Source organism: Gadus morhua, chromosome 13 (assembly GCF_902167405.1).
Source record: "Gadus morhua chromosome 13, gadMor3.0, whole genome shotgun sequence".
In the NCBI taxonomy this organism is placed as follows: Eukaryota; Metazoa; Chordata; class Actinopteri; order Gadiformes; family Gadidae; genus Gadus; species Gadus morhua.
The window spans coordinates 7,790,068-7,812,671 of record NC_044060.1 but is presented as its reverse complement, the minus strand read 5'-3'; the positions used below and the strand labels follow the sequence as shown (position 1 = coordinate 7,812,671).

Here is a 22,604-nt window from a genome sequence, read left to right as displayed (position 1 = left end):
GATCACCAGCGTCACCGAATAATAAAAAAAGCCTTGGAACTACCCTTGCAAAAGGTTTGTAGCTGCACTGCTTAGGTTCCAGCCATGTCAATCATCTCTCGATCATCAATGTCATGTTTGCAAAAATCTAAAATAATCCCCAGAACAGCAAACATTATAACGATTTATTTTACATCAAACAAATGTCAGCTGGTATGGTAGCAGATCTTAAGGATCATACAATATGTTGAAAAGAGATTTGAATAAGCATGAGCAGCACATGAGAATGATTAGTAATATGGAGCATCCCATTCTTCATGTGCACAATAATACACACAATCAGCATCAATACTGCAAAATACACGGTCAGCATACATAGAACCTCAGATATTCAGTGCAGCATATCAGAGTATCACAGAGGTATGATAACCCTGAACTTTTCATGAATATGTCAGACTCCTTTGTGGTAATCATAATATAATTTAGGGAGCATTGGGGTTTAAAAGCTTTAATGGATTAAGCTGTAGCAGTCTTCTTGTCTTTGTACATCGCCATCATCTTTTTAATCTCAGCTATCGCCTTTCCAGGGTTCAGCCCCTGCAAGAGAACGGAGAGTCAAATTTATTTTGAGCATTTACAGCAGTTGTCTTTCATTGTCTTACGCTGGACATACACTGCATTTCTGGACCGTTCGTTTCACGGTCAAAAAGTGTTTTCAAGGGGCAACTGAGATAGCCCCATGAAACTGAAACTGAAAACAGACACAAAACAGACACAAAACTAACAGTTATTCTAGTGAGGATTTTGCGTAAAATACACAGTCGTACAAGTATATCCCATCCCAAAGCTCATGCTTTGTATAATTCTGTAAGAATCCAATTTCCAATACATAATTCATTGAAATGATCATCCAAATGACTTTACCAAGTTTAACAGTTGTAACGAACAGCGATGCGTGTATGGTTCAGAGACCGGAAACTAAGCAGTACGAGTGTGATTTCGTACCTTGGGGCAGGTCTTGGTGCAGTTCATGATGGTGTGACAGCGGTACAGAGAGAAGGGGTCCTGCAGCTTGGACAAACGCTCCTCCGTGAACTCGTCTCTGGAATCAATCATCCATCGGTAGGCCTTGGGACAGAGAAAACACTGTTAGAACCTCTGCACAGAGAACCTCATGGTCTGCATAGAGATGGAGGGACAAGCAAAAGCTAAAGAGACATTTATAAGGCTCCCAGATAAAACCCGACAAAACCACACCTGCATGAGAACCGCAGGTCCAAGGTACTTGTCCCCATTCCACCAATAGCTGGGGCAGCTGGTGCTGCAGCAAGCGCACAGAATGCACTCGTACAAGCCGTCCTGCACAGAGGAAAGGGTTAACAATGTGTAATGTCCATAGTAGGGCAACAGCTAGAAAACCAGTCATGGTTGGCTGTCAGCGGACCAAAGACGGAGGCTTACCAATTTCTGTCTGTCGTCGACGGACTGCGTGTACTGCTCCTGTCCCTCCTTGGACTCGTCCTTCCTCTTCAGGAAGGGCTCGATGGACTTGTACTGGGCGTAGAAGTTACTCATGTCCTGAAGATACAAGGGACGGTTAGCCCGACATACAGTCTTACCTCCATGTAGGACTATCCATTCTGTATTGAATGGAATGCGATAAAGAACAACACCGTCTAAAACGGTTTGAAACGAGAGCATACTCACAGGCACCAGATCCTTAACGACATACATGTGTGGCAGGGGGTATATTTTGGTGGGCTTGCTTGTGTTGGTGTCGATCTTGTTGAGGCAGGCAAGTGTGTTGCCCCCGCCAATGTTCATCGCACAGGATCCACAGATACCTGCATTAGCATGTTGAGGAAACATATTTCATAACATGCTTTAGAGACGATGGATAAGGGCGGTATATTAATAATAGCCCATGAATTTCAGCATCATTGATTAAGGTCTCCACGGGACCACACTGACCTTCTCTGCAGGAACGGCGGAATGTTAGAGTGCTGTCCATCTCATTCTTGATCTTGATGAGGGCATCCAGAACCATTGGCCCACACCTGTTTCAAGTAACGTACAGCAGTACTTGGTGAAATTCTACCTTCAATAGGACTGCATATCAAGTTAAATGGCTGACCACGAAAGTATTAGGAACTGGTTAGTCTGCCGTCAATGGCAGTTAGTTATTATAAATGTATATAAATGCAAGGCTTAAATAATCAACTCTGATTGTTCAATGAGATTCAGTGTTCGGTTATTTGTCGAATAACAGACCATTGCTATGATGCCATTTCCAAGCAAAAATGGGAAATGTTAACAGGGAAAACTGTGAATTATGCTGTGGTTAGTTTACATACGTGTTGAGGTCGATGTCATAGGTCTGCATGCGAGGCTTGTCTCCTGGAGTGTCTGGGTCCCAGCGATACACCTGGAACTTCTTTATCCTGGGCTCAGCAGCTGGAGCTGCTGCTGTCTGGGCATGGCGGACAGCCTACCATAGGGAAATGGCAAAACATGAATGAAGACAATTTGCGATTACATTTGAGCACAAACAAACACACCAGTAAAATAAGAATCTGAAAGATTTGAAGGACTACATCTATATACCATGAATAATCTCTTCCGAAATATTGAGGTAATTCAATACCAATGAGGAGGAGTAATTGGTTGTTAGTTCTTAGAAATTCACTTGAACTCAGAAGGAAATTTAAGTAACAATAGGTAACCACCAGCCATTTTGGGAGTCCCAAAGATATTCACATGCACCCACAGACCGCATATCCCAGCGTCCGCCCTTTTAAAGCAAATAATGGGTTTGGCACGGTAATATTATTCCTTTCATGCCATGTCTCACAAAAGGATTGGTCGAGGTTGAAATCAAATTAACCGAAGGTTCCTTGAAGATAAGGATATCAAAGTGCAGTGATGTAACGTCACTTCATAATACATAGAGTTGACTTGTTTACCTACCTAGTGTTATGCAGCTAAAAACAGACATTCAAATTTCTTCTAGATACAGTGTAGGGGTTAGACTATTCCACCAATACCAGGTTTCCAGTTAACAAAATCAATTAAATTACCAATAATTTAAGTAACCTTGCAAGCTAAACGGGTCTGCGTTTCGTAAGCCTCCTTGCTACGTAACTACGTAACACTGGTCGGCGGTCCAGGAAGAGTTTGTTATGTGACACACTGGACAGTCAAACCAAAGACATCTATTCATAACACACACCCAGATTCATTTTGTAGTCATTTTCTTTGTATGTATATAAAAGAGACATTACCACAAGTCCAACTGGAGAACGAAAAGCCAAAAAGCCACAGCGACCCAAGGACGAAAGAACCGCAATCGACATTTTGGAGCAGCTTTCTGAAGGCAGTACCAGAATGCTGTGCGTCTGTCGTGACGAGACCATTCGCTGTTAACAACGGGGAGCGCTGATTTTCCGTACCAGTGCCTCCCGGTTATCCCATATAAAGCTCCGGGGCGTGTGTACTTACATAAATTTATATATATATATTTATTTATTAAACTATAGATAAAAAATATATCTATAAACAATACGATACATTTTTTACGATAGTTTTTATAAAAAATAAATATCCTTTAATATATTTAGTGTAAGAACTAATCGGAAGCATATGACGTATACATTGGATGAATCTTCCTGACGTAGGCAGCGGTTGGTGGAGAAGGGGATAGGGTTCTCAAAACGAACATACCCCGAACACGCTGCTTTACGGCTTGGGAAGTTGAAACTACAATTGCACTGAACAGACCACGCATCTCATAACGAAGTGGATAAAGGTCATTGACTATATGGTGTTATCTTAGATTGTTAGGCAGACGCGGTATACTATAAATTAAAGAGGGAATGGTATTTCTGACACTGTCCTGTTTGGTCCGAAGCCGCGGGCCAGACAGACATTGGAAGGTCCAAGAACTCCTGAAACATGCTCGGGTAAGTTCCATCAGCTGTCAAACAATTTATAGTCTTCATTAAGATTGAGATAATAATTTATAAGCTCATCTATATTTTGGTGGGGGCCATGGGACTGCATTGTGTTATCGTCATGCACCAAGATACTATTACTTATTCTGATTAATCACCACAGCATTTCAGGGGAAGGAAGAACCGCTGTTACAGTTTGGCTGTGCGGGCAGTAAGGAGGGCTTTCGTCTACGCCACTAAAGGTCGAATACTCAAGAAACGTAACATGCGAACGGTAAGACACCATCTGCTTTTTGCTCTGTGTCACCCTGATGCCTTGGTCACTCAAACACATATTTATCACAGTACTAAAGATGCGATTGAACAGTGATGCTGATCAAGTAAATTGTTTTCAAGTACAAATGTGATTGCATATGATTCGAAGCATCCAAATCTGCTTTCTCTTTTCTGTGATTTATTCGTTCAGCTTTGGATTTCACGCATTGCAGCAGCAACACGAGAACATAACATGAAGTATCCAGCCCTGATTCATAATTTGGGAAAGGTAATTGTCCTCAGGAATTCATTATTTTTCTTTCACATGTTTAGAAAGTGCTTGGTTCACCAAAGATGTATACGTCGGTCTAAGTATTTGGGCCTCTCAGCAAACTCCCAGCATATCATTTACACCTTTACAGCATTAGTGCAAAAGGAGATTTCTGCAAAATGTACTCCAGGATCTAACCATCGTGCTCCTTGTTGTCCCTCCTTACAGACAAGTGTTCAACTCAACCGTCGTATTCTCAGCGAACTTGCCATCACAGAACCCCGGACGTTCCTCTCGCTAGCCAAGCTGGCTCAGGCGCGACGAGAGGAGGGCTTCAGGGCGGCCCTAGGTGACGGCCAGGAGCCTGCAGGGGTCTTCTCCCGTGCGATGGTGACCCACTAGTCCCTTTGCCATCTGCTGTACTAACGGACTCCTCTACTTGCTATGCTAGGCAGACAGTGAGGCTCTGGATTGTGTAAATGTGGATGCAATGCTACAAGTCACAATAATTAAATAAGCCTGTCTTTGACTTTACTCTCACCCTCTCTCCTATAATCATTCAATCCAGAGAGCAATAACCTTTCAAGGTGAAGGTGGAGAGAGTTTGGTTGTTTTTCTTTTGAGACCTTGCTGAGATAAAATGTATTACTCGTAATGGACCAAAAAATCAAACTCAATGGAAGGACATTAACTAGATGTGGACATTAAAGCAAATTGTAATGGGGAAAACTTATTTTTATTTAGTTACGCCATTTGGTTCACATTGCGGTAATTCTGATTTCAAACGATGCAGCATAGCAAGTAGATGACCATGATTAAACTAACGTTTACCCCTCATTGTCCTTAGCCGAACACAATAACAACAGCAGGTCATTGATTTCTCTGCTGCAACCACACCCTAACCAACCCCATTGTCAAGTACATTCACAACATACCTTATCAAAAAAGTGTCCCCGGAGGATAAGTAGTTACGAGAAGTCCCACCACATTCATGTGCAACTATAATTTAATACTTTCAGGCATTTTTTTTTAAGGTTTAAGTATGATCTAAAGGTATCAAGCAGATTTTGTAAGGCTATTGGTTTCTATGTAAATATCTGTACTTTTCTTCTTGTGATGTATTCGTAAAATTTGTTTCATTAAACATTTTGTTATGTATTCAATACATTGCTGTGGTTCCCATTTTTTTAGACAGACGATTAGACATACATAAGTACGTATAGTTTGACATTCAGCAAATTATAAATATTATCAATGGTCTATTCTCATAAAAAACATAAATCGAATATATGTTTGTGTAATGTAGAGAAGAAAGCATATTTAAAATGATTTTCTGTTACAAAAGCATCATGATGTAATCCAATGACATTTAAAGTTTCAAAAATACCCTTTTTACTATTTGCGGCTACCGTACAATTTGGGGGGGGGGCAAAACGCGACCTCTGTGGAGGACGCTATTGCAACTACCAATGAAAAAGCCGATTGATTTTCAGTAGCCAATAGCAAAAGCTGTTGTTCAGACCACGGCAAATCGTCTCCTGCAATTGCGTGAAGCATTTCAGCGTGACACGCATGTGGAGGAAGTAAGCTGACAGGCATTTGTCAGAGCCTCATTTTTCTGACCGGCTTGCATAAGTCTTGTAATATCAATTGTCAGAAAAAATGTCCTGGCTGTTTGGCCTTAACAGGGGGCAGCCTGAAGCCCCCCCACCCGGCCCGCAACCACCTCCGCCGCCAGCCCCGGCCGGTGGAACCGGTGGCGGTGGAGATAAACTCAAGGACAAATGGAGCAGCTTCGATCCCACTGGGCTGGAGCGAGCTGCACAGGCAGCCAAAGACCTCGACAAGTCTCGTAAGTGTGAAGTGCAGAAACTATTCCGCAATGTAACGGGAGCCATATTGCACACAATCAGGGTGAATTAATTTGGTGCATTCATTAGTCGTCGCTTAGGAATCGATATTCAGAATTGTGCAAATATAAAACCAAGGTGAAGCGAGATGAGAACGGCATGTACAGAATGCTGTCTGAGTGACAAATACCCACTCAACGCTCACCTTCATTCAAGGGGACCGGGTCAAAGGTCATCCTTGTCATCCCTGTCCACATTACTTTTTAAATGAATGAAACTTTGTTCCGTTTGTTGCATGATTGCTGAAATAGTCGTATACACTGCAATGATTTTATTATGGCATACCATTTCCCTTCTGCCAACACCTCACCTCAGGCCATGCCAAGGAAGCTTTGGACCTGTCTCGTATGCAAGAGCAGACGGTACAGCTGGAGCATCAGAGTAAATTTAAGGTAAGGCAGACCATTGAGATTACAAATTTTCATCGCATGCCATATGTTTGGTGTATCTAGTTTCATTGTGATGTACCTAACAAGTTCAACATTGTATTAAATACATTATAACTACTTGGCATAACCTAAATTATGCTAATTTAACTCTTCCTATAAACACTGTAGACAAAGCAATCTGCAGCAATGCTGTATTACCTAAGGGACAATGTACTACAGTCTGTCCTTACCCCAAAAATAAACCCTGGCAGATGATTCAGGGGTCTTGAATCAGCCTTCAGGGGTTTATTTCTGCAAAACATTAATGTTTCGCTGCACATTATCCCTCTTATCACACAGCTTTTATTGAAAATAATCCATAATTTGACACAAATATAACCCATTATTTTATTGATTTGCAAAATGTTGTACTGCTTCTGCAACCAAAGTCTGTTGGCATCCATAGCGTCCATTGCAACTGTCTGTTATACAGAAGTAACAGACTGCTGCAAGCCTTTATTGACCAATCAGAATTTAGTATTCCACAAGGACGCGTGAGGAATTTCAATGACATTCATGCAATGAAAATGCTTGTCTTCCTTAAGCATGTTCTAACAAAGGTTCATTACTTGAGCTATAAACATTACATCAGGCATCATGACTGCAGGTTGAGATTTGATGCATGTAAATATTGGGATGCTGTCCAGTCTGCTGAATGTCTGTTGGGTCCTCCTATTGACGCTGCTATTTCCTGTGTTAGGAATATGAGGCAGCAGTGGAGCAACTGAAAGGAGATCAAATCCGTATCCAGGCTGAGGAGAGAAGGAAAACCATGAGTGAGGAGACCAAACAGAATCAGGCGGTAAGAATGGAGCCTCACCCTAGTTATATCCGAGCATTTGTAACTTTGATTCAGTAAGGCACTCGACCAATCAGTACTAAGCCAGCTCTGGTGGGCCCGTAGCAAGTCACCATGGTAACCCTGTTGTCTGTCCAATCACAGAGAGCCCAGTACCAGGATAAGCTAGCTCGGCAGCGATATGAAGACCAGCTTCGACAACAGGTGAGTTCACCTGCTAGATTTAAAAACGCATCAAAAGCTCTTATCACCAACAAGCACGTTTAAAATATTTACTGTTTTTGTTCACAGCAAGCCATAAATGAGGACAACCTTCGTAAGCAGGAGGAGTCTGTGAATAAACAGGAGTCCATGAGAAAAGGTAACGGATAGCACTAACCAAATGCAGTGTATATCGCACAGCAAGGTTGATCATTGGCTGGAGTTCTAACTGTGCCGGGTCTGCCTCTACTTCAGCCACCATCGAGCACGAGATGCAGCTGAGGCACAAGAACGAGCTGCTGCGCATAGAGGCGGAGTCCAAAGCCCGGGGCCGCGTGGAGCGGGAGAACGCAGACATCATCCGCGAGCAGATCCGCCTGAAGGCGGCCGAGCACCGGCAGACCGTTCTGGAGTCTATAAAGTAGGTGGCTTTCACAAGTGGTCATGGTGCCAGTTGGTGTTTCCTTTTGCATTACTAGTTGTATGTGCTGGTGATATCTAGTTGAAATAACACGTCCTCACTAGAACAGCTTACATTCAATAGTGTCTCATGGTGCTTAAAAAAAAAAAAATCCATATGCCATGAACAGTATGCAAACACAGCTACTAATAATTTAAATTAGATGTTTGATTTGATCGTTTTAGTACACACCACACAAAGCATATAATAAATGTTTTCCCTTTCAGGACTGCAGGGGCTGTGTTCGGAGAGGGCTTCAGGGCTTTTGTGTCGGACTGGGACAAAGTCACAGCTACGGTGAGAACATTCCCCACAATGCACTGCTCCATCAGGTACAACGTGAGGATGGTAGAAAAGCTGTGGGTGGCTGACGAACTTCAGGTTTTGTGGAGATGCTGGGCACATCGAAACTTCCCAAGATATAGCTCCACAGCTCTGGTCACCGACTACACGCACATTTTCTTTTCGTTTAATTACCCGCGCCCTGGATGACGTTAAGACTGAATAAATTAAACAATAATAAAAACCATACCACATTTCTCTTGTAATGTTCTGCCACGTTCATCGGCTAATGTGACGTTCAAGTCCTAAACACGTGCAATGTCTCCTCCCGTCGGCAGGTAGGAGGGTTGACCCTGCTGGCGGTGGGCGTCTACACGGCCCGCAACACGACCGCAGTGGCCGGCCGCTACGTGGAAGCCCGGCTGGGCAAGCCGTCCCTGGTCAGGGAGACGTCCCGCATCACCGTGGCAGAAGCCATCAAGCATCCCATCAAGGTAGCTGGGAGGCCCGTTTGGCTCGGCCACAGTCACTCATCAGCTATGTGTGGTATAGTTGATGCATGCACGTTTAGGCCCAATCCCATTTCTACCTCTTACACCTTCCCCTTCCTCCTCCCCCTTGTTTTGAAGGGGTAAGGGTAAGTGGTAAGGGGTAAGGCGTAGAAATGGGATTGAGCCTTGGGCCCAATCCCATTTCTACACCTTACCCCTTCCCTTTACCCCTTCAAAACAAGGGGGAGGGGGAAGGGATAAGGGGTAGAAATGGGATTGGGCCTTTAGATCTGTTTGTGTTCCTTTTTTAGTAACCATTTTCTCATCCCTCCCTCCCCCACCTCCTGTTAGACGACGAGGCGGTTGAGGAGCAAACCACAGGATGCCTTGGAGGGAGTCGTGCTGAGCGTAAGTGTTCAAGTTACAACTAGGGCAGGACAATACTTTGATAATATCGTTAAGCGTCTTTGAATGCTGTCGTATACAATCCTCGTTAAATTAAGATATTGACCCCTCGTGATAACCATAGCAAGACAGCAGTTTCATAGCAACAATGAATTACGATGAATGTTGTTTTCCTCATGACCCCCATTTTCTTTAAAGACATTGACATTTGGAGAAAATGCTAATATTGCAAATTGATGTTATTTAATAATCCCTTTTAGCCTTCACTGGAAGAGCGTGTGCGAGACATTGCCATAGCAACTCGAAACACACGGCAGAACCGTGGCCTTTACAGGAATATCCTCATGTATGGCCCGCCAGGAACCGGAAAAACTTTATTTGCCAAGGTACGCACACGTTACTTAACACGCATCACCTGAGAAACTTCCTTTATGAACCTCAATCCATGTGATCCGATGAACCGTTACCTCTTTGTGTTGAGCAGAAACTGGCGATGCATTCCGGGATGGACTTTGCGATCATGACGGGAGGCGACGTGGCCCCCATGGGTCGTGACGGTGTCACAGCGATGCACAAAGTGTTCGACTGGGCCAACACCAGCCGGCGCGGGTATGCTGTCAATGATTATGAATATAAATGAAACCCTTTTGTTCATGTATGAATGTAATCTGATGATTGTTGAAATTCATTCCTATGTTCTCCTTTACCTATGCTAGATTATTGCTCTTTGTTGATGAGGCCGATGCCTTTCTACGCAAGCGATCTACTGTAAGTTTAATTGTTCCGTTGCATCCGTCCGTTGCATAGTTCACATTGTGAAAATCATGTATAATACAAACCATTTACATTTTATTTTTAGGAAAAGATCAGTGAAGACCTCAGAGCCACATTAAACGCCTTCCTTTATCGTACCGGAGAACAGAGCAACAAGTAAGTATTCATCTTACCCAATATGCATTGTTAATCATGGTTAAATAAAATGGTATGCGTGGAACAAGTATCATCATACAAAACTTTCCAGCTCCATACCAACATAGCCCTAAGTGTATCCAACACCCCCTTGATTTTCCCTCTTTGTATGATCAGTCTTATAGCCCACTATCTCTATGCCTCAAACCCTTTTCTTCTTCCCTCTGTGTCCTGCAGGTTTATGATGGTGCTGGCCAGTAACCAACCAGAGCAGTTTGACTGGGCCATCAACGACCGTATTGATGAGATAGTGAACTTTGCGCTGCCAGGCCCTGAAGAGAGGGAGAGGCTGGTGCGACTGTACTTTGATAGATACGTGCTGGAGCCGGCCACTGGAGGGAGGCAGTGAGTTATACACCTAATACACCAAATCCTTCGCTCAAATCTGAAAATAGAGCGCTTTGACCGAATTAAACTGTATAATACGACTGAAATTGTTAAAGGGATTGTTAAAGTTGAAAATATTTAACTAGTGGCTCAAAAGCTGCAAATTACCTGGATATATCTGTAGACTATAGCGATCGACAACGATTTCCATAATGGTATCAAGAACATTACATCCTATAACTGATGCATTCTAGAAATAAAAAATGGTGTCAAAGCCGTTACCATCACCCCTCCTGCTCTTGTTCTGGTGTCTTATTCAGGAGGCTGAAGCTCGCCCAGTTTGACTACGGTCTCAAGTGTTCTGACATTGCCAAGCACACAGAGGGGATGTCTGGCAGAGAGATCTCCAAGCTGGGAGTGGCCTGGCAGGTCGGTATACCAATCTCTGATTGGCCGTGTCCATATTATGGACTACTTATCATTTTGGTGGTACTCCGTTTCTAAAGATTTAAAGTCAACTTAAGTTTACCTCCTTCCACCCAGGCGGCGGCGTACTCCTCTGAGAGTGGGATCCTGACGGAGGCCATGATCGACGCCCGCGTCCAAGATGCTGTCAAACAGCACATCCAGAAGATGGACTGGCTTCACGGAGAGGGCGTGGAGAGCCTACAAGTGAGGCCCCCCCCTCCCAAGCAGGCCAATACAGCAGGCGGCGATGGGAAGATAGGGTTCATCCTGCCCGTCGCCGAGGTCCCCCAGGCCTCGGAAGTCGTCGCTCCGGTGGTCGAAAGCCTCAACCAACAGATTCTGCCGCTCGCCATGGCACCCCTGGCTCAGGAGGTGGTAGCAGCTACGGCTGACGTCATCAGAGAGATTCAGCCCCTCGCCCAGGACGTGGCGGCAGCTCCGGTTGTCGAAAGCATCAACCAAGAGGTCCTTCCCCTGGCTGAGGCCCCCCTCGCCCAGGAGGTTGTCGCCGAGGTTGTCGAAAGCATCAACCAAGAGGTGCTGCCCCTGGCCGAGGCCCCCGTAGCTCAGGAGGCGGTGGCTCAGGTGGCCGAGAACATCAGCCCAGAGGTCTTGCCCCTCACCGAGGCCTCCCTAGCACAGGAAGCGGTCGCGCCCGTAGACGTCACCCAAGAGATTCTGCCCTTCGCAAAGGAGGTGGTCGCTCCTATTGACCTCAGCCAGGAGATTCTGGCTGACGCCCCCGTAGTGACGGAGGTGGTCGCTCCGGTTGAGGTCGCCAAGGAGATTCTGGCTGACGCCCCCCTAGCTCAGGAGGTCATCGCCCCGGTTGACATCGCAGTTGACCTCACCGAGACCCCCCTAGCTCAGGAGGTCATCGCCCCGGTTGACATCGCAGTTGACCTCACCGAGACCCCCCTTGCTCAGGAGGTCATCGCCCCAGTTGAGATCACGGAAACCCCCCTAGCTCACGAGGTCATCGCCCCGGTTGACATCGCCGTTGAAATTACTGAGACCCCCCTAGCACAGGAGGTCATCGCCCCAGTTGACCTCTCCGAGACCCCCCTAGCTCAGGAGGTCATCGCCCCAGTTGACCTCACCGAGACCCCCCTAGCTCAGGAGGTCATTGCCCCAGTTGACCTCACCGAGACCCCCCTAGCTCAGGAGGTCATCGCCCCAGTTGACCTCACCGAGACCCCCCTAGCTCAGGAGGTCATTGCCCCAATTGACCTCACCGAGACCCCCCTAGCTCAAGAGGTCATCGCCCCAGTTGACCTCACCGAGACCCCCCTAGCTCAGGAGGTCAGCGCCCCAGTTGACATCGCTGTTGACCTCACCGAGACCCCCCTAGCTCAGGAGGTCATCGCCCCAGTTGACCTCACCGAGACCCCCCTAGCTCAGGAGGTCATCGCCCCAGTTGACCTCACCGAGGCCCCAGTTGACCTCACCGAGGCCCCCGTAGCTCAGGAGGTCATCGCCCCAGTTGACCTCTCCGAGGCCCCCCTAGCACAGGTCATCGCCCCGGTTGACCTCATCAAAGAGGAGATGGCTCCGCCTACTTCAACCACCGTTGACCTGACGGAAGAGAGCAAATCTGCTCCAGTTGAGGACGGCATTAAACAGGAGATTGCCCCACCCACTTTGAACGCCGTTGAGCTGACGGAAGAGAGCAAATCTGTGCTACCAGTGGATCAGGTCTCTGACGTTGGAGTCAAGGCAGAGAGCGTAGGTGAACCTGCTGCTGCTACTCCTTCCAGTGAGAAGGAAAAGGAGGTAAAGACTGTATCTCCTCCGCCAAAGGATGGAACCCCCGTGTGAGGAGGATGGTTGAACCACAACGGAGGTGCTGGGATCAAACAAAAGAAAAAGAGTATGCTGGCCCTTGTACCCAAGTGATGTCTGTGTCTGACGTGTTCAGAACCACACCGCTGGAATATGGGGAATGCAAGGGGCCACTAAAATCGGTGACCTTAAAATATGCCTGACACTGATTCATGTTGATATATCTGTCAAAGTGTACTTTCTATGGAAACCGTATGTCTTTAATTATTGTTTACAAATTATTAACATTACAAATAGTAACATTATTAAAATTGTGTGATTGTGATTTTCTATATAAATGATAACATTCAATAAGTTTCTTTTATTTATTGTCCTTTGGTTTTGTTTATATGGTCAAATCATTCTTCCCCATTATATCAGTCCAACCAAATTAGAAACCATCAAGTACATTGTATGGTTTTGTGATGGGTTTGGTATCAGGATGCAAGAAGGTCAAGGAGATGGCGAAGAGGAAAATCAACTGAATGAACCTACGTTCAAAAACTTAAATAATCCAATCAGGAGTAATGGCTGCCAGCTGGAGACCGTCAATAACTTCCCCCAAAAAGCCAAGTCAAGGACATATACCATTTGGCCTATTGCATTGTAATTGTGCAGGCTGTGACACTAATAGGTTTTATACAGCCAGGCTAAACACATTAAATAACAAATCATGACTTCATGACATAGTTGAAATTCTAAAGCAGAAATTTTATTTAAAGATTGTCCAAATGAAGCGGTGGGAAATCGCCCTCTGGACCTCTGGATAGGATATCACGGGATCGTCTGGCCATGGTGGTAGCGTGTGTTGACTTGTGTAATGCTTCAGATAGTAATCGATGGGTCAGACAGCCCACGCGTGAGAAATTTCAAGGAAAGCGAGTGTGTGTCTAGTAAATAGTAAAGTTATTGCCTGAGAAACGGTACGTTGAAGTTGTGAAATCGGTCAAAAACAGTTTGTCAAGCCGACGTCGACGGACACTTGTCAAAAACAGAGGTATTTTATCTGTTAGCTTTTGTAAACGGCAACATCCTGGACGTTACGAGGCACTGGAGATTTCGCGTTGTTTCTTACCTTTACGAACGCAAACCCAAGTGACAAAGTTGTTGCAGAATCGCTTTCATCTTCATTGCTTTTTTAGAGCGCGCAGAGGTGCAAGTGACAAAAGACTCATTATAGACATACACGCTCTAATTGGTCCTCAAGATCGTATGCGACCTAGCGCGTGGGATTGTTCGATGTTTAGCCATTACAGCTCAGTATTGATACATAATCTAATTATTGGCGTCTCAAAATATATGACCCGAATGGTTTACAACATTCTGATGGTTAACAAAGGACATTGTATGTTTTGGGCAGCTTGCTGTGATGGACTCTTTTTTATAGAATCACTTGGCATACCTCCAGTTTACTTTAACATAAAAGATTTTAAAACGAGTTTAAAAAACGTAAACATACACAATAAAAAAAAATACTCAAAGCAGACAAGAGCAGAAAGGTTTCTGAAGAGATTGTTTCTTTAGTGGATTCATATGTACATACAGAATTCAGGCACTCTTGACTGAGCTTGCAGCAAATAATTACAATGCTTTCTCTATTCTTTTACATTTACAAAATAAAACAAAACTATACCCTGAAAGACAGCAAATCTGAGTATAAATAAGAATCAACACATTATGATGGAATCAAACCGGAGGGATACGTCTCAGTTTGGTTAGTCAACATCAACCCTCCGATTTATGGACTAATCTCTAGCACACGGTCACTTGTCCTTTCAGGCAGTCACGCATCAGCATAGACGTGTCAATTCATGTCATTCATCAAGCACATTTACACCAGCCAGGGTCAAAATGACTCAAAAACCAAAACAATTGCTAGAATTTGAGAGAACAAAAAGAGCACAATCAGCCTCCAATTCAAAAGAAAAAACAAAAACTGTATATCCTACTATAAGATTGGCTGGGGTCTTGCTCTCCCGAGAGAGGCGTGGCTGGGTGGGCATGAAGGGTTGAGTTAGGGGTCTGGGGGAGGAGGGACCATGGCCTGACATTGGATCCAAAGGCAAGAGGCTATCCTCAGCATGAAGGACAACCCGTCCTCACCGTTTGTCAGAAACCGTCACCGAGCCATCGCAGAACCCAGTGTGCTGGCCTTCGTACACACGTGTGCGTTACAGCTGCGTACAGGGACACGCATGTGATGTGATCATCGATACACACACAGAGCGGTGTAGATGGCTTGCTTAAAGAGTGTGTGTGTACTGCTGTTGGTTCACGGCTTATGGGCGGGGGGGGGGGGGGTGGTAGGTTTTATTGCAAGATTTGGACGGGGGCCGTCAGTAGAAGCACACGGTGTGTAGGAAAGGCCTGTTACTCTTATCTTCAAACTCCTGAATCAGCTCGTCGATTTCATTCTCCATGTCGTCCGTGTGCTGGATCTGAAGGAAAACATTGAAAGATTCCCCCGGGACAAGGTCAAGTAACCTTCAGGCATGAACATGAACATTCCCCGTTTAGGGTATACAAAGTGATCACCCCCCACCCGCCCATCCATTCCAGATGTAAAGAGTTCAGCATTAACATGCACGTCACAGGCAGGTTTTAATAGGTGGACACTCACACACTGACACAGCTCACAGATGAGGAAGGCCCCGAGCGTGGCTTCCTCGTGGTTGTCCTGGATGTCCACGTTGATGACGTGCACCGACTGCAGCGTCTCCTGTTCTCTGGAGCTGAGGTCTGTGGAGCGGCACAGTCAGGGACCCCCCCCTCCCTTAGCATTGGGCTTCGGTCACATTGCAGGTTTGAGTCATAACATAAGATTACGACACCGCAGAACACTTGGTTGTTCATCATTAGAATGACAAAAGCATATGTACATCAACATTGGGTACGAAGGCCTCACCTTCCAGGACTTGGTCGTAGACCCTCTCTTCACAGGTAATGACCAGGTCAAAGTGGTCCTTACAGTTCTGGAACCGCTCCGGTCTGGTTTTGATACGCTTGTTGCGGTCCAGCATGTGAAGGATTCCATTCTGGGTGTACCTTAAGGAGTTGTTGGTTAAGGAGCACAGCAAGGTGGCCTAGAGAGAATCCCTCAACATTCAGTGATGCAAATACCTCACATGAGTCATCCATTCAAAAAAAAAAAAAAAAAAAAAAAGGATAGGCGGAACAAAGCCCCAATATTTGAACACGTTGGTTAGATAAATCATAAATTCTCCGTGGCGTCCAACCTATTGTAAAACGTTTACTCGCCATTAAAATAAAACAGCACATTGCCATCTAGTGGCCAATATATAACTTGCAATTTTTTTGTTAGACAATGCATTCGGAATGTAGGGAAACCATTTCTGTCACACACTCGCTCTTTGAACCGGACATTCTTCCTGAACTGAATGTACTGATATTAATATCGGCCCGAAAACATCTTTTTTTAAAACCAACACAATTAACAAGCTAATCCCAATAGCTGGAGATGGTTTTACAATTATTTAAGTTGCCGTTTCCTTCCCAATTTTGAGACTTTGGACGATAATAATCTTATTTTTTTTGCGCTTATGTCATAGGGAATTCCGTTCACACCCATGATATCCCAATAACCTATGGAGAAGAGCTTTGGTCAAGGTGGCAGTTGTATTCAAGACAGGTAATAGAGCGCATTGTGGAACATTTGATGATTAAACACAAACAAACTGCAATCAACAAATCATATCCTTGACTAAACCAGTTTGTTTACTGTGAGCTTACCCATACCCAGCAGATGACTTACCTACACCAAGCAGATGCACCAACGTTTACCACTTATCAACGACAATGAACGAGAACAGACAAACATTTGTCACACGTCATTTGACACCTAGAAGCCAGTTGCCCAACGGGACACCCCAATGTACTGCTGTTCCAACGGCACCACATGTTCTTCAATAAGGATGTTCACAGAATGCCTATACCTCAAATTGCGCAGATCTACTTCTCAGCATTATGTCCCCTTTTGTTTGCACGTGTGTGATTGTCAGCGACAGAGTGCATATTGGTTGGTGTGTGTGAAGGGGATACAGTTCCTTGTCCTTGCGGACCAGGTCGTTGTACATCTGTTCATAAGATGTTTTGAAGTCGTAAACATTAGGCTTATCCGGGGCAGGGCCAGGCAGCTTCACGTGGGAGCCAGTCCCAAATGAACGCACGTCAAATCCACGTTTGCTGCAAAGAGGAAAGAACAAGTATACATGAATAAAAATGGATTAGTTCAGAATATAGCATCAGTGTTAAAGTGCATCTCGCCCCGAACAGCGCATTTAATGACACGGCAGATAGAATAAAAAGTAATAAATTAAATTAATTAACCAGTATGACATGCAAACATGAAGAAAGGGGAATTTTCAGAGACGTAGGGCTAGCTGCGGGGTTAAAATAAATGACTCAATCAAAAAGAAAAAAAAGGCCGTTTTTCAGCTTGTCACATATGGCAAGGGATGTTAACAAGTTGACTAATAACTCAACTAATTTCTTTCCTAGTAGGTCTTTGTCAACTACACTTAACCGATGTGCAAAAATACAGACTAGGGTAACTGTTGGGGGGGAAAAGAGTCGGCATTCGTCGTCTTGGTGGGCAAAGCAGTTTACTTTCTAGGTGCCAAATATATTAAATGAATTATTGCCCTTTTTAAAAAAGTGACTAATCTAGAATCAGAGAGCAGCGCCATCAGGCGGCGGTTCAAGGCTGCAGTACCCCCTTCTTCTTCAAGACAATAGAGGGGGCGCCAGAGACTAAGTAAAAATCAACTACTTTTTCCTTCAAACATGTATCTTTATACAATTAAAACCTAATAAGTGGAAAGGCGTGTACGTCTGTCAAAAATAACAAAAAACAACAAAAATAAAGATAATCCAGGTGAACAGCCTTGGTATAAACTACAGGCTTTTTGTTCTGCTTTGAGCCCATTGTCGAAGCTGGGTGGAGGCCGATATGCTGTCATGGAGCATTGTGCGGTTATGGCTCCAGCGCCATTAGCACCGCGCAGTACGGGCTCGGTCACTTCGGAGCAGGGCAATGCAGTGGTTTCTTCTCTTCGTCTCGGCCCGTTTTACCTGAGGATATTGTGCGCTTCCATACTGCGGTTCTGGTTGCTCGAGCACACAACCGCCACGCGCAGCGGGTGGCTCGGCATAGCGGTTCTTCCGTAGGAACTAATTTGGAATTAGTGAAAAAATGACTAAATAGAATTTGTATAGGCTAAACACCTACATAGACGACCGAATACAAACGTTTCTAACGACTGACGACTGACTAGAACGGCCAAATTAGAGCGCTCTCCTCTAAAGGATGAGGATGTTAAAATGGCGGAGCCGGACCGACTTCCTGCCTAGGCACGGCTTTAAAAGTGTTGATGTCATTTTAGGGGCTGGGTTTACCGGTTATAAAAGAAAAAAAACGTCCACGTCACTGTGACGACGGAAGAAAGATCGTCAGGTTTTGTGTCTTTTTTCAAAATACGGAATGGTAAAACTACAAAAAGCAGCAAAAATAATAATAATGAGAAAAATAATGTCTCGAAAATAGTATATGCAAATTTGTCCACAAAGTGTACACGTTTTTTTATTGCACAATGTTTTATCTGGCAAATTATATTACCTCATAGGCCTATCAATGATAAATTATTTATATGTTATTAGAGATAATAGACTTTTGTATTTTCTAAAGCCATATTTACCATCTAAACTATTGTGTTGAATTATAATTATCAACAATGATGTTATGTTTTTTTAATGCTGTCCGATGTATTTATTTCCCTTTTAAAAAGGCAGAACCAGAACAAATCAAACACTATGGGAATCTGTTCACCCAATGCTAGCCGACACACACACCACACACTTTTATAGTCTTAATTAAAAGTTTATTGACTTTGCCATGGCAACCTATGTCATCTTACATATTTTACATTTAGAACAGGCCTATTTTCAAAAAGTGCAGTAAAAGTGGTCAGTGACAACCAGAGTTCAAACAGAGAGAACAGCAAAAAATGGCTCTGGAACTAACAGCCACAGAGGCAATGAAGCCATAATTTGTGAAAGTATGGAATTAAAAGTTAGGTTTTTATTACCAAGCTATTATTATGATATCTCTGTCACTCAGGTTGATGGTTTTTATTGCAGTTTTACAAAGAGATTGATCACAGCTGAAAAGGCGGAATCACCACATGAAACAATGATCCTTTATAAACATATGTGTAGTGAATGGCTCATTTTGGTTCAGTGCATCCCTTGTAATGATTAGAAGGTTTAGAAGTTGCTATTTCGCAGGCTCAACTCCAAACCGAGCAAGATCTAATGTACGGAGGCATTATGTGGCTGATTTAAACATGTTTCGTATAAGACACAGTAGGATGATTCAGGACAATTGATCCCCATACACATTGTGTATCCGGACCACACTTTGTGTACACTGACGCACACTGCGTCAGTGCCGCGAGTGTGTGTGATAATGGTACGTGTGTTGCGTGGCGGGGCTCATGATGTTCTCTGTGATGTACGCCACCAGCAGGCATATGATGACCAACATGACACATATGGCGCCTCCCACGGTAGTCATGGCGATCACAATGTCCTGCATGCCGGAAGGCGACATGGTGAACTCCACGCAGTCCCTCCGGTCCCCCGGGGACTGGGCCGGAGCCAGGGCGCGGAGACAGATGCGGTAGGGGACGTTCTCGTGCAGGTCGGTCAGCAGGAAGTCCCTGCAGCCGGGGCCGAGGTGGACGGTGGCGCATTCGAACTGCGTGTAGCTCCCGTTCCACCAGCAGCTCAGCTCCACGCCCGACCTCCTGCGCGGCCGGTGGCTAAAAGCAGCCCTGGGTGTGGGAGTTAAATACCCCTGTGGTCCCTCTGTCGAGCCTGTCGCTGAATCCCCACTCGTGTGGTTTCCATCCCCACCACCGGTCTTGTTTATGTGAGGGCCCTGACCAGTGCTTATGTCGGTGGCCTTATCGTGAACCCTCCCGCGTACTGCACCCTCGTTGGTCCATTGCAACAGCACAGTGCCGTTTGTGAGGATGTTTGCCACCAGGCCCCCCAGGGAGCTCACGGTCCTGCAGTTCGCGCTGCCGCAATGGAAGCCCCACTGTGTGTGTCTGAAACAGAGTTGCCCCCCGACACCTCCCTCGATGACTCTGTAGGCACACAGTGATGCCCCCCGCTGCTCTGTGGGGCTCCATCTGGGGCTGTTTGTCCTCCCAGACATCACAGCGGGAAGGTGGCTTCTTTTGGTGTTGGACATGGGCTCAGACCCTTCTCTGATCTTTGGTGCGTGTCTGCTATTGTTGACAAGACTGTCGAATGTTTGGTTGTTTGATCTGACGTGCGTGTGCCTCGACCGTGCTCTGCTATGGCTGCCTCCCTCCTCTCCTGGAGATGCGGCTGGCATTGAGGTTTCTGAGACGCCGCCAGTTCTGCTGTACCCCACTGCCTCGTGCAACGCGCAGAGTATGACGGCCGACAAAACAAGCAGTGATTGTATTTGTTGCCTCTTCATCCCAATACCTTTGTAAGAGTTATGCTACTCTACTGAGAAAAAGCTGTTCTTGCGAACGTCTGATGGCGTGCGGTTTGAACATCCGTTTTAAATCGATCCTACACACGATTCAATCTGCTCCAATGCCGAATCATGTCAACGTCCAAGGGGTAGTCTGTGTCTGCAAAAGATGACAATGATTCAGTGAAATTGATCTTAAAACATCGAAGATGACCTTGCATATATATGGCTATGCTAGCTCATGCAGGGAGGATGATGAGCGTAAAATACTGACTGTTTTACGATGTAGGTCATTTTATTTATCCCGAGTCACGCCATCACATAAAAGACGTCCCTTACTTACTTTGTGAGAGGATTAATGGGTGTCGTATTCGTGCCATCCGATTTGTTCTCTTCTTGTTGTCGATCCGTGAAGATCTGATAGCTGGTGCGTGTGTGTGCGCGTTTGTGGGTGTGTAGCGGCGCGCAGAGAGCGTGGTGCACTGGAGTCGTGGGTAGTCGGACTGTCAAATAAGTCCTGTACGGCCTATGAGTGATATATGCCTATATGGCCGTTTTAAATGCAACTTTATCAACGACATTTCCAAATTACATCTACCGTAAATAGGACTAGGACTAATGTCCCATTATGGTTGAATAGAGGCATTTGTAATGATGTCACAGTTTTTCTCGACACACAAAAAATGGAACTATGCACACAAGTCTGGAAACTTGAAGCTAATGTATCAACTACAAGAATCCAGACTGCTAAACTCTAAGCACAATTCCACTGTTTTCACATTCTTTTTTAAACTCTAAGCACAAATCTCATCATTTAGCACACTGGCCCTCAAAGCGCAACAACTATTTACCAATTAAGTCTAACTCACTTTTCAGCTGTTCAAACTCAACTGGCAAAACACTTCAATCATATGTCAGAGCATAAAAGAGGCTCTACTGTGTTGTAGATATGGTCCTTTGGCCTGATCAGGATTGGAGGTGGGATACATACTGATTTACATGTAGATCTGTTTCACCTCATTTATAGTCTTAATTTTATGCAGTCAGTTCAGCAGTTCAGATATATTCACAGAATTGTATAACAATATGGCAAAGTCTTATGTGTACCACCTAATTGCAACTTTAAAAAATAAAGCTATTTCTAAACAATTTTATAGATAGGAATATTTAACATGGCCTCATAAAGCCAAAACATTATAAAAAAAAGTATTTTGATGGAAGTGTTTTGAATTGAACACACCAGTGTTTAATTTATGCTCTCTAAGAGATATTCCTTTGATAGCTGTGTTGACTGCTCAGTGGAAAAAAACAGTTTTGAGAAGAATATGTGTAGTTTAGACTTTTCTCAGGTTTGTGTTTAAAGTTTTGAGCTATAGTTTCAGAAAACGTGTTTATACTATTGAGAAAAACTAAGTCAGTTAAATCTGCGAAGTCAAGTGTTGCGCTTCTTTATACGCACACTGTACGGCTAACCAACTGAGGACAAATATCTAAAATATTATTGATGCATGAATAGTAAAGGGGTTTATATTTTATACGTTTGAATGATTTAATTGTAAAATGCTGGACTCATGCGCTAGCTTATGGTCTGCCAGAGACTTCAAACGTAGGCCTCTATCAATGAGGTTTTGGCAGCCCCAATACATAAACGCGATTCAGCTGTTCTCCAATGGGAACATATTGAGCAATGGCTGTTCACAAATGAGTAACTATGCAACACAACAAACAATCATTGCCAAGGGAAAAGAGGGAAGCTTGATTATTAAAACAAAATGCAGCATCAGCGGGATTACCTCAATGGTACAATGGGCCCTGAAATGATCTTGAGAGAGTCAGATGTTTGATGAGCTGCTGCGATAGCAACTAAGATAGGGTCTAGTAGGGAGTGGAGTATGATCCAAATGAATGATCAGGATATCATGATATTTTTGTTTGATGGTCGCTTTCATTATCCGGTTTACTATGTCAAATTATAATTATGAATACATTTACAATTGTAAAACTGCTATCAAAGCTCTCTCTCTTTGTTTCTCCCCCCCGTTCTCTCGCTCTCCCGC

General features: G+C 44.5%; 5 protein-coding genes across 8 annotated transcripts; 2 read left to right on the top strand and 3 right to left on the bottom strand.

The window, feature by feature from the left end:
- Positions 1-149: 149 nt before the first annotated feature.
- Positions 150-3,414, bottom strand: sdhb (succinate dehydrogenase complex, subunit B, iron sulfur (Ip)). Its single transcript, XM_030375308.1, has 8 exons — positions 3,261-3,414; positions 2,334-2,467; positions 1,951-2,036; positions 1,687-1,823; positions 1,441-1,557; positions 1,237-1,338; positions 985-1,107; positions 150-576 (listed from the first exon to the last, which is right to left on the bottom strand). Exons 1-8 carry the CDS (start codon positions 3,390-3,392, stop codon positions 496-498), a joined length of 912 nt encoding a protein of 303 aa, XP_030231168.1. The 5' UTR covers positions 3,393-3,414; the 3' UTR covers positions 150-495.
- A 254-nt stretch (positions 3,415-3,668) lies between these two features.
- On the top strand, positions 3,669-5,620 carry mrpl20 (mitochondrial ribosomal protein L20). The gene is made up of 4 exons (XM_030375326.1): positions 3,669-3,938; positions 4,093-4,203; positions 4,396-4,473; positions 4,684-5,620. Exons 1-4 carry the CDS (start codon positions 3,852-3,854, stop codon positions 4,855-4,857), a joined length of 450 nt encoding a protein of 149 aa, XP_030231186.1. The 5' UTR covers positions 3,669-3,851; the 3' UTR covers positions 4,858-5,620.
- A 388-nt stretch (positions 5,621-6,008) lies between these two features.
- atad3 (ATPase family AAA domain containing 3) lies at positions 6,009-13,331 on the top strand. 3 transcript variants are annotated; one of them, XM_030375257.1, is made up of 17 exons: positions 6,009-6,307; positions 6,681-6,757; positions 7,494-7,595; positions 7,737-7,796; positions 7,884-7,953; positions 8,049-8,214; positions 8,481-8,550; positions 8,874-9,029; positions 9,378-9,434; positions 9,692-9,817; positions 9,916-10,040; positions 10,148-10,199; positions 10,291-10,361; positions 10,578-10,745; positions 11,048-11,156; positions 11,271-12,068; positions 12,126-13,331. In XM_030375257.1, exons 1-17 carry the CDS (start codon positions 6,118-6,120, stop codon positions 13,011-13,013), a joined length of 3,285 nt encoding a protein of 1,094 aa, XP_030231117.1. In that variant the 5' UTR covers positions 6,009-6,117; the 3' UTR covers positions 13,014-13,331. The 3 variants fall into 3 exon arrangements, with proteins under 3 accessions (XP_030231117.1, XP_030231118.1, XP_030231116.1); XM_030375258.1 differs by having other exon boundaries at positions 11,271-12,452; positions 12,555-13,331; XM_030375256.1 differs by having other exon boundaries at positions 11,271-13,331.
- A 1,180-nt stretch (positions 13,332-14,511) lies between these two features.
- On the bottom strand, positions 14,512-18,399 carry ssu72 (SSU72 homolog, RNA polymerase II CTD phosphatase). Of its 2 annotated transcripts, none has more exons than XM_030375318.1 (5): positions 18,108-18,399; positions 17,076-17,219; positions 15,922-16,070; positions 15,637-15,755; positions 14,512-15,454 (listed from the first exon to the last, which is right to left on the bottom strand). In XM_030375318.1, the coding sequence occupies exons 1-5, from the start codon at positions 18,185-18,187 to the stop codon at positions 15,353-15,355; spliced, it is 594 nt and encodes a 197-aa protein (XP_030231178.1). In that variant the 5' UTR covers positions 18,188-18,399; the 3' UTR covers positions 14,512-15,352. The 2 variants fall into 2 exon arrangements, with proteins under 2 accessions (XP_030231178.1, XP_030231180.1); XM_030375320.1 differs by having other exon boundaries at positions 15,922-16,061.
- A 507-nt stretch (positions 18,400-18,906) lies between these two features.
- Positions 18,907-21,067, bottom strand: fndc10 (fibronectin type III domain containing 10). The gene is made up of 2 exons (XM_030375302.1): positions 20,891-21,067; positions 18,907-20,707 (listed from the first exon to the last, which is right to left on the bottom strand). The coding sequence occupies exon 2, from the start codon at positions 20,545-20,547 to the stop codon at positions 19,477-19,479; it is 1,071 nt and encodes a 356-aa protein (XP_030231162.1). The 5' UTR covers positions 20,548-20,707; positions 20,891-21,067; the 3' UTR covers positions 18,907-19,476.
- Between the last annotated feature and the right edge of the window lie 1,537 nt (positions 21,068-22,604).

What these genes read in the sequence shown, in the direction of transcription:
- mrpl20 (XM_030375326.1), top strand. Translation starts at nt 3,852, where the DNA reads ATGGTATTTCTGACACTGTCCTGTTTGGTCCGAAGCCGCGGGCCAGAC. An exon ending in AGAAACGTAACATGCGAACG is followed by an intron (nt 4,204 to 4,395) that starts GTAAGACACCAT and finishes TTATTCGTTCAG; the next exon opens with CTTTGGATTTCACGCATTGC. An exon ending in TGATTCATAATTTGGGAAAG is followed by an intron (nt 4,474 to 4,683) that starts GTAATTGTCCTC and finishes CCCTCCTTACAG; the next exon opens with ACAAGTGTTCAACTCAACCG.
- sdhb (XM_030375308.1), bottom strand. Translation starts at nt 3,392, where the DNA reads ATGGTCTCGTCACGACAGACGCACAGCATTCTGGTACTGCCTTCAGAA. An exon ending in GACCTGCGGTTCTCATGCAG is followed by an intron (nt 1,108 to 1,236) that starts GTGTGGTTTTGT and finishes CTCTGTCCCAAG; the next exon opens with GCCTACCGATGGATGATTGA. An exon ending in GCACCAAGACCTGCCCCAAG is followed by an intron (nt 577 to 984) that starts GTACGAAATCAC and finishes GTTCTCTTGCAG; the next exon opens with GGGCTGAACCCTGGAAAGGC.
- fndc10 (XM_030375302.1), bottom strand. Translation starts at nt 20,547, where the DNA reads ATGAAGAGGCAACAAATACAATCACTGCTTGTTTTGTCGGCCGTCATA.
- atad3 (XM_030375256.1), top strand. Translation starts at nt 6,118, where the DNA reads ATGTCCTGGCTGTTTGGCCTTAACAGGGGGCAGCCTGAAGCCCCCCCA. An exon ending in GGGACAAAGTCACAGCTACG is followed by an intron (nt 8,551 to 8,873) that starts GTGAGAACATTC and finishes TCCCGTCGGCAG; the next exon opens with GTAGGAGGGTTGACCCTGCT. An exon ending in GCCAACACCAGCCGGCGCGG is followed by an intron (nt 10,041 to 10,147) that starts GTATGCTGTCAA and finishes TACCTATGCTAG; the next exon opens with ATTATTGCTCTTTGTTGATG.
- ssu72 (XM_030375318.1), bottom strand. Translation starts at nt 18,187, where the DNA reads ATGCCGAGCCACCCGCTGCGCGTGGCGGTTGTGTGCTCGAGCAACCAG. An exon ending in GTCCGCAAGGACAAGGAACT is followed by an intron (nt 16,071 to 17,075) that starts GTATCCCCTTCA and finishes CTTAACCAACAA; the next exon opens with CTCCTTAAGGTACACCCAGA. An exon ending in CTACGACCAAGTCCTGGAAG is followed by an intron (nt 15,756 to 15,921) that starts GTGAGGCCTTCG and finishes GCCGCTCCACAG; the next exon opens with ACCTCAGCTCCAGAGAACAG.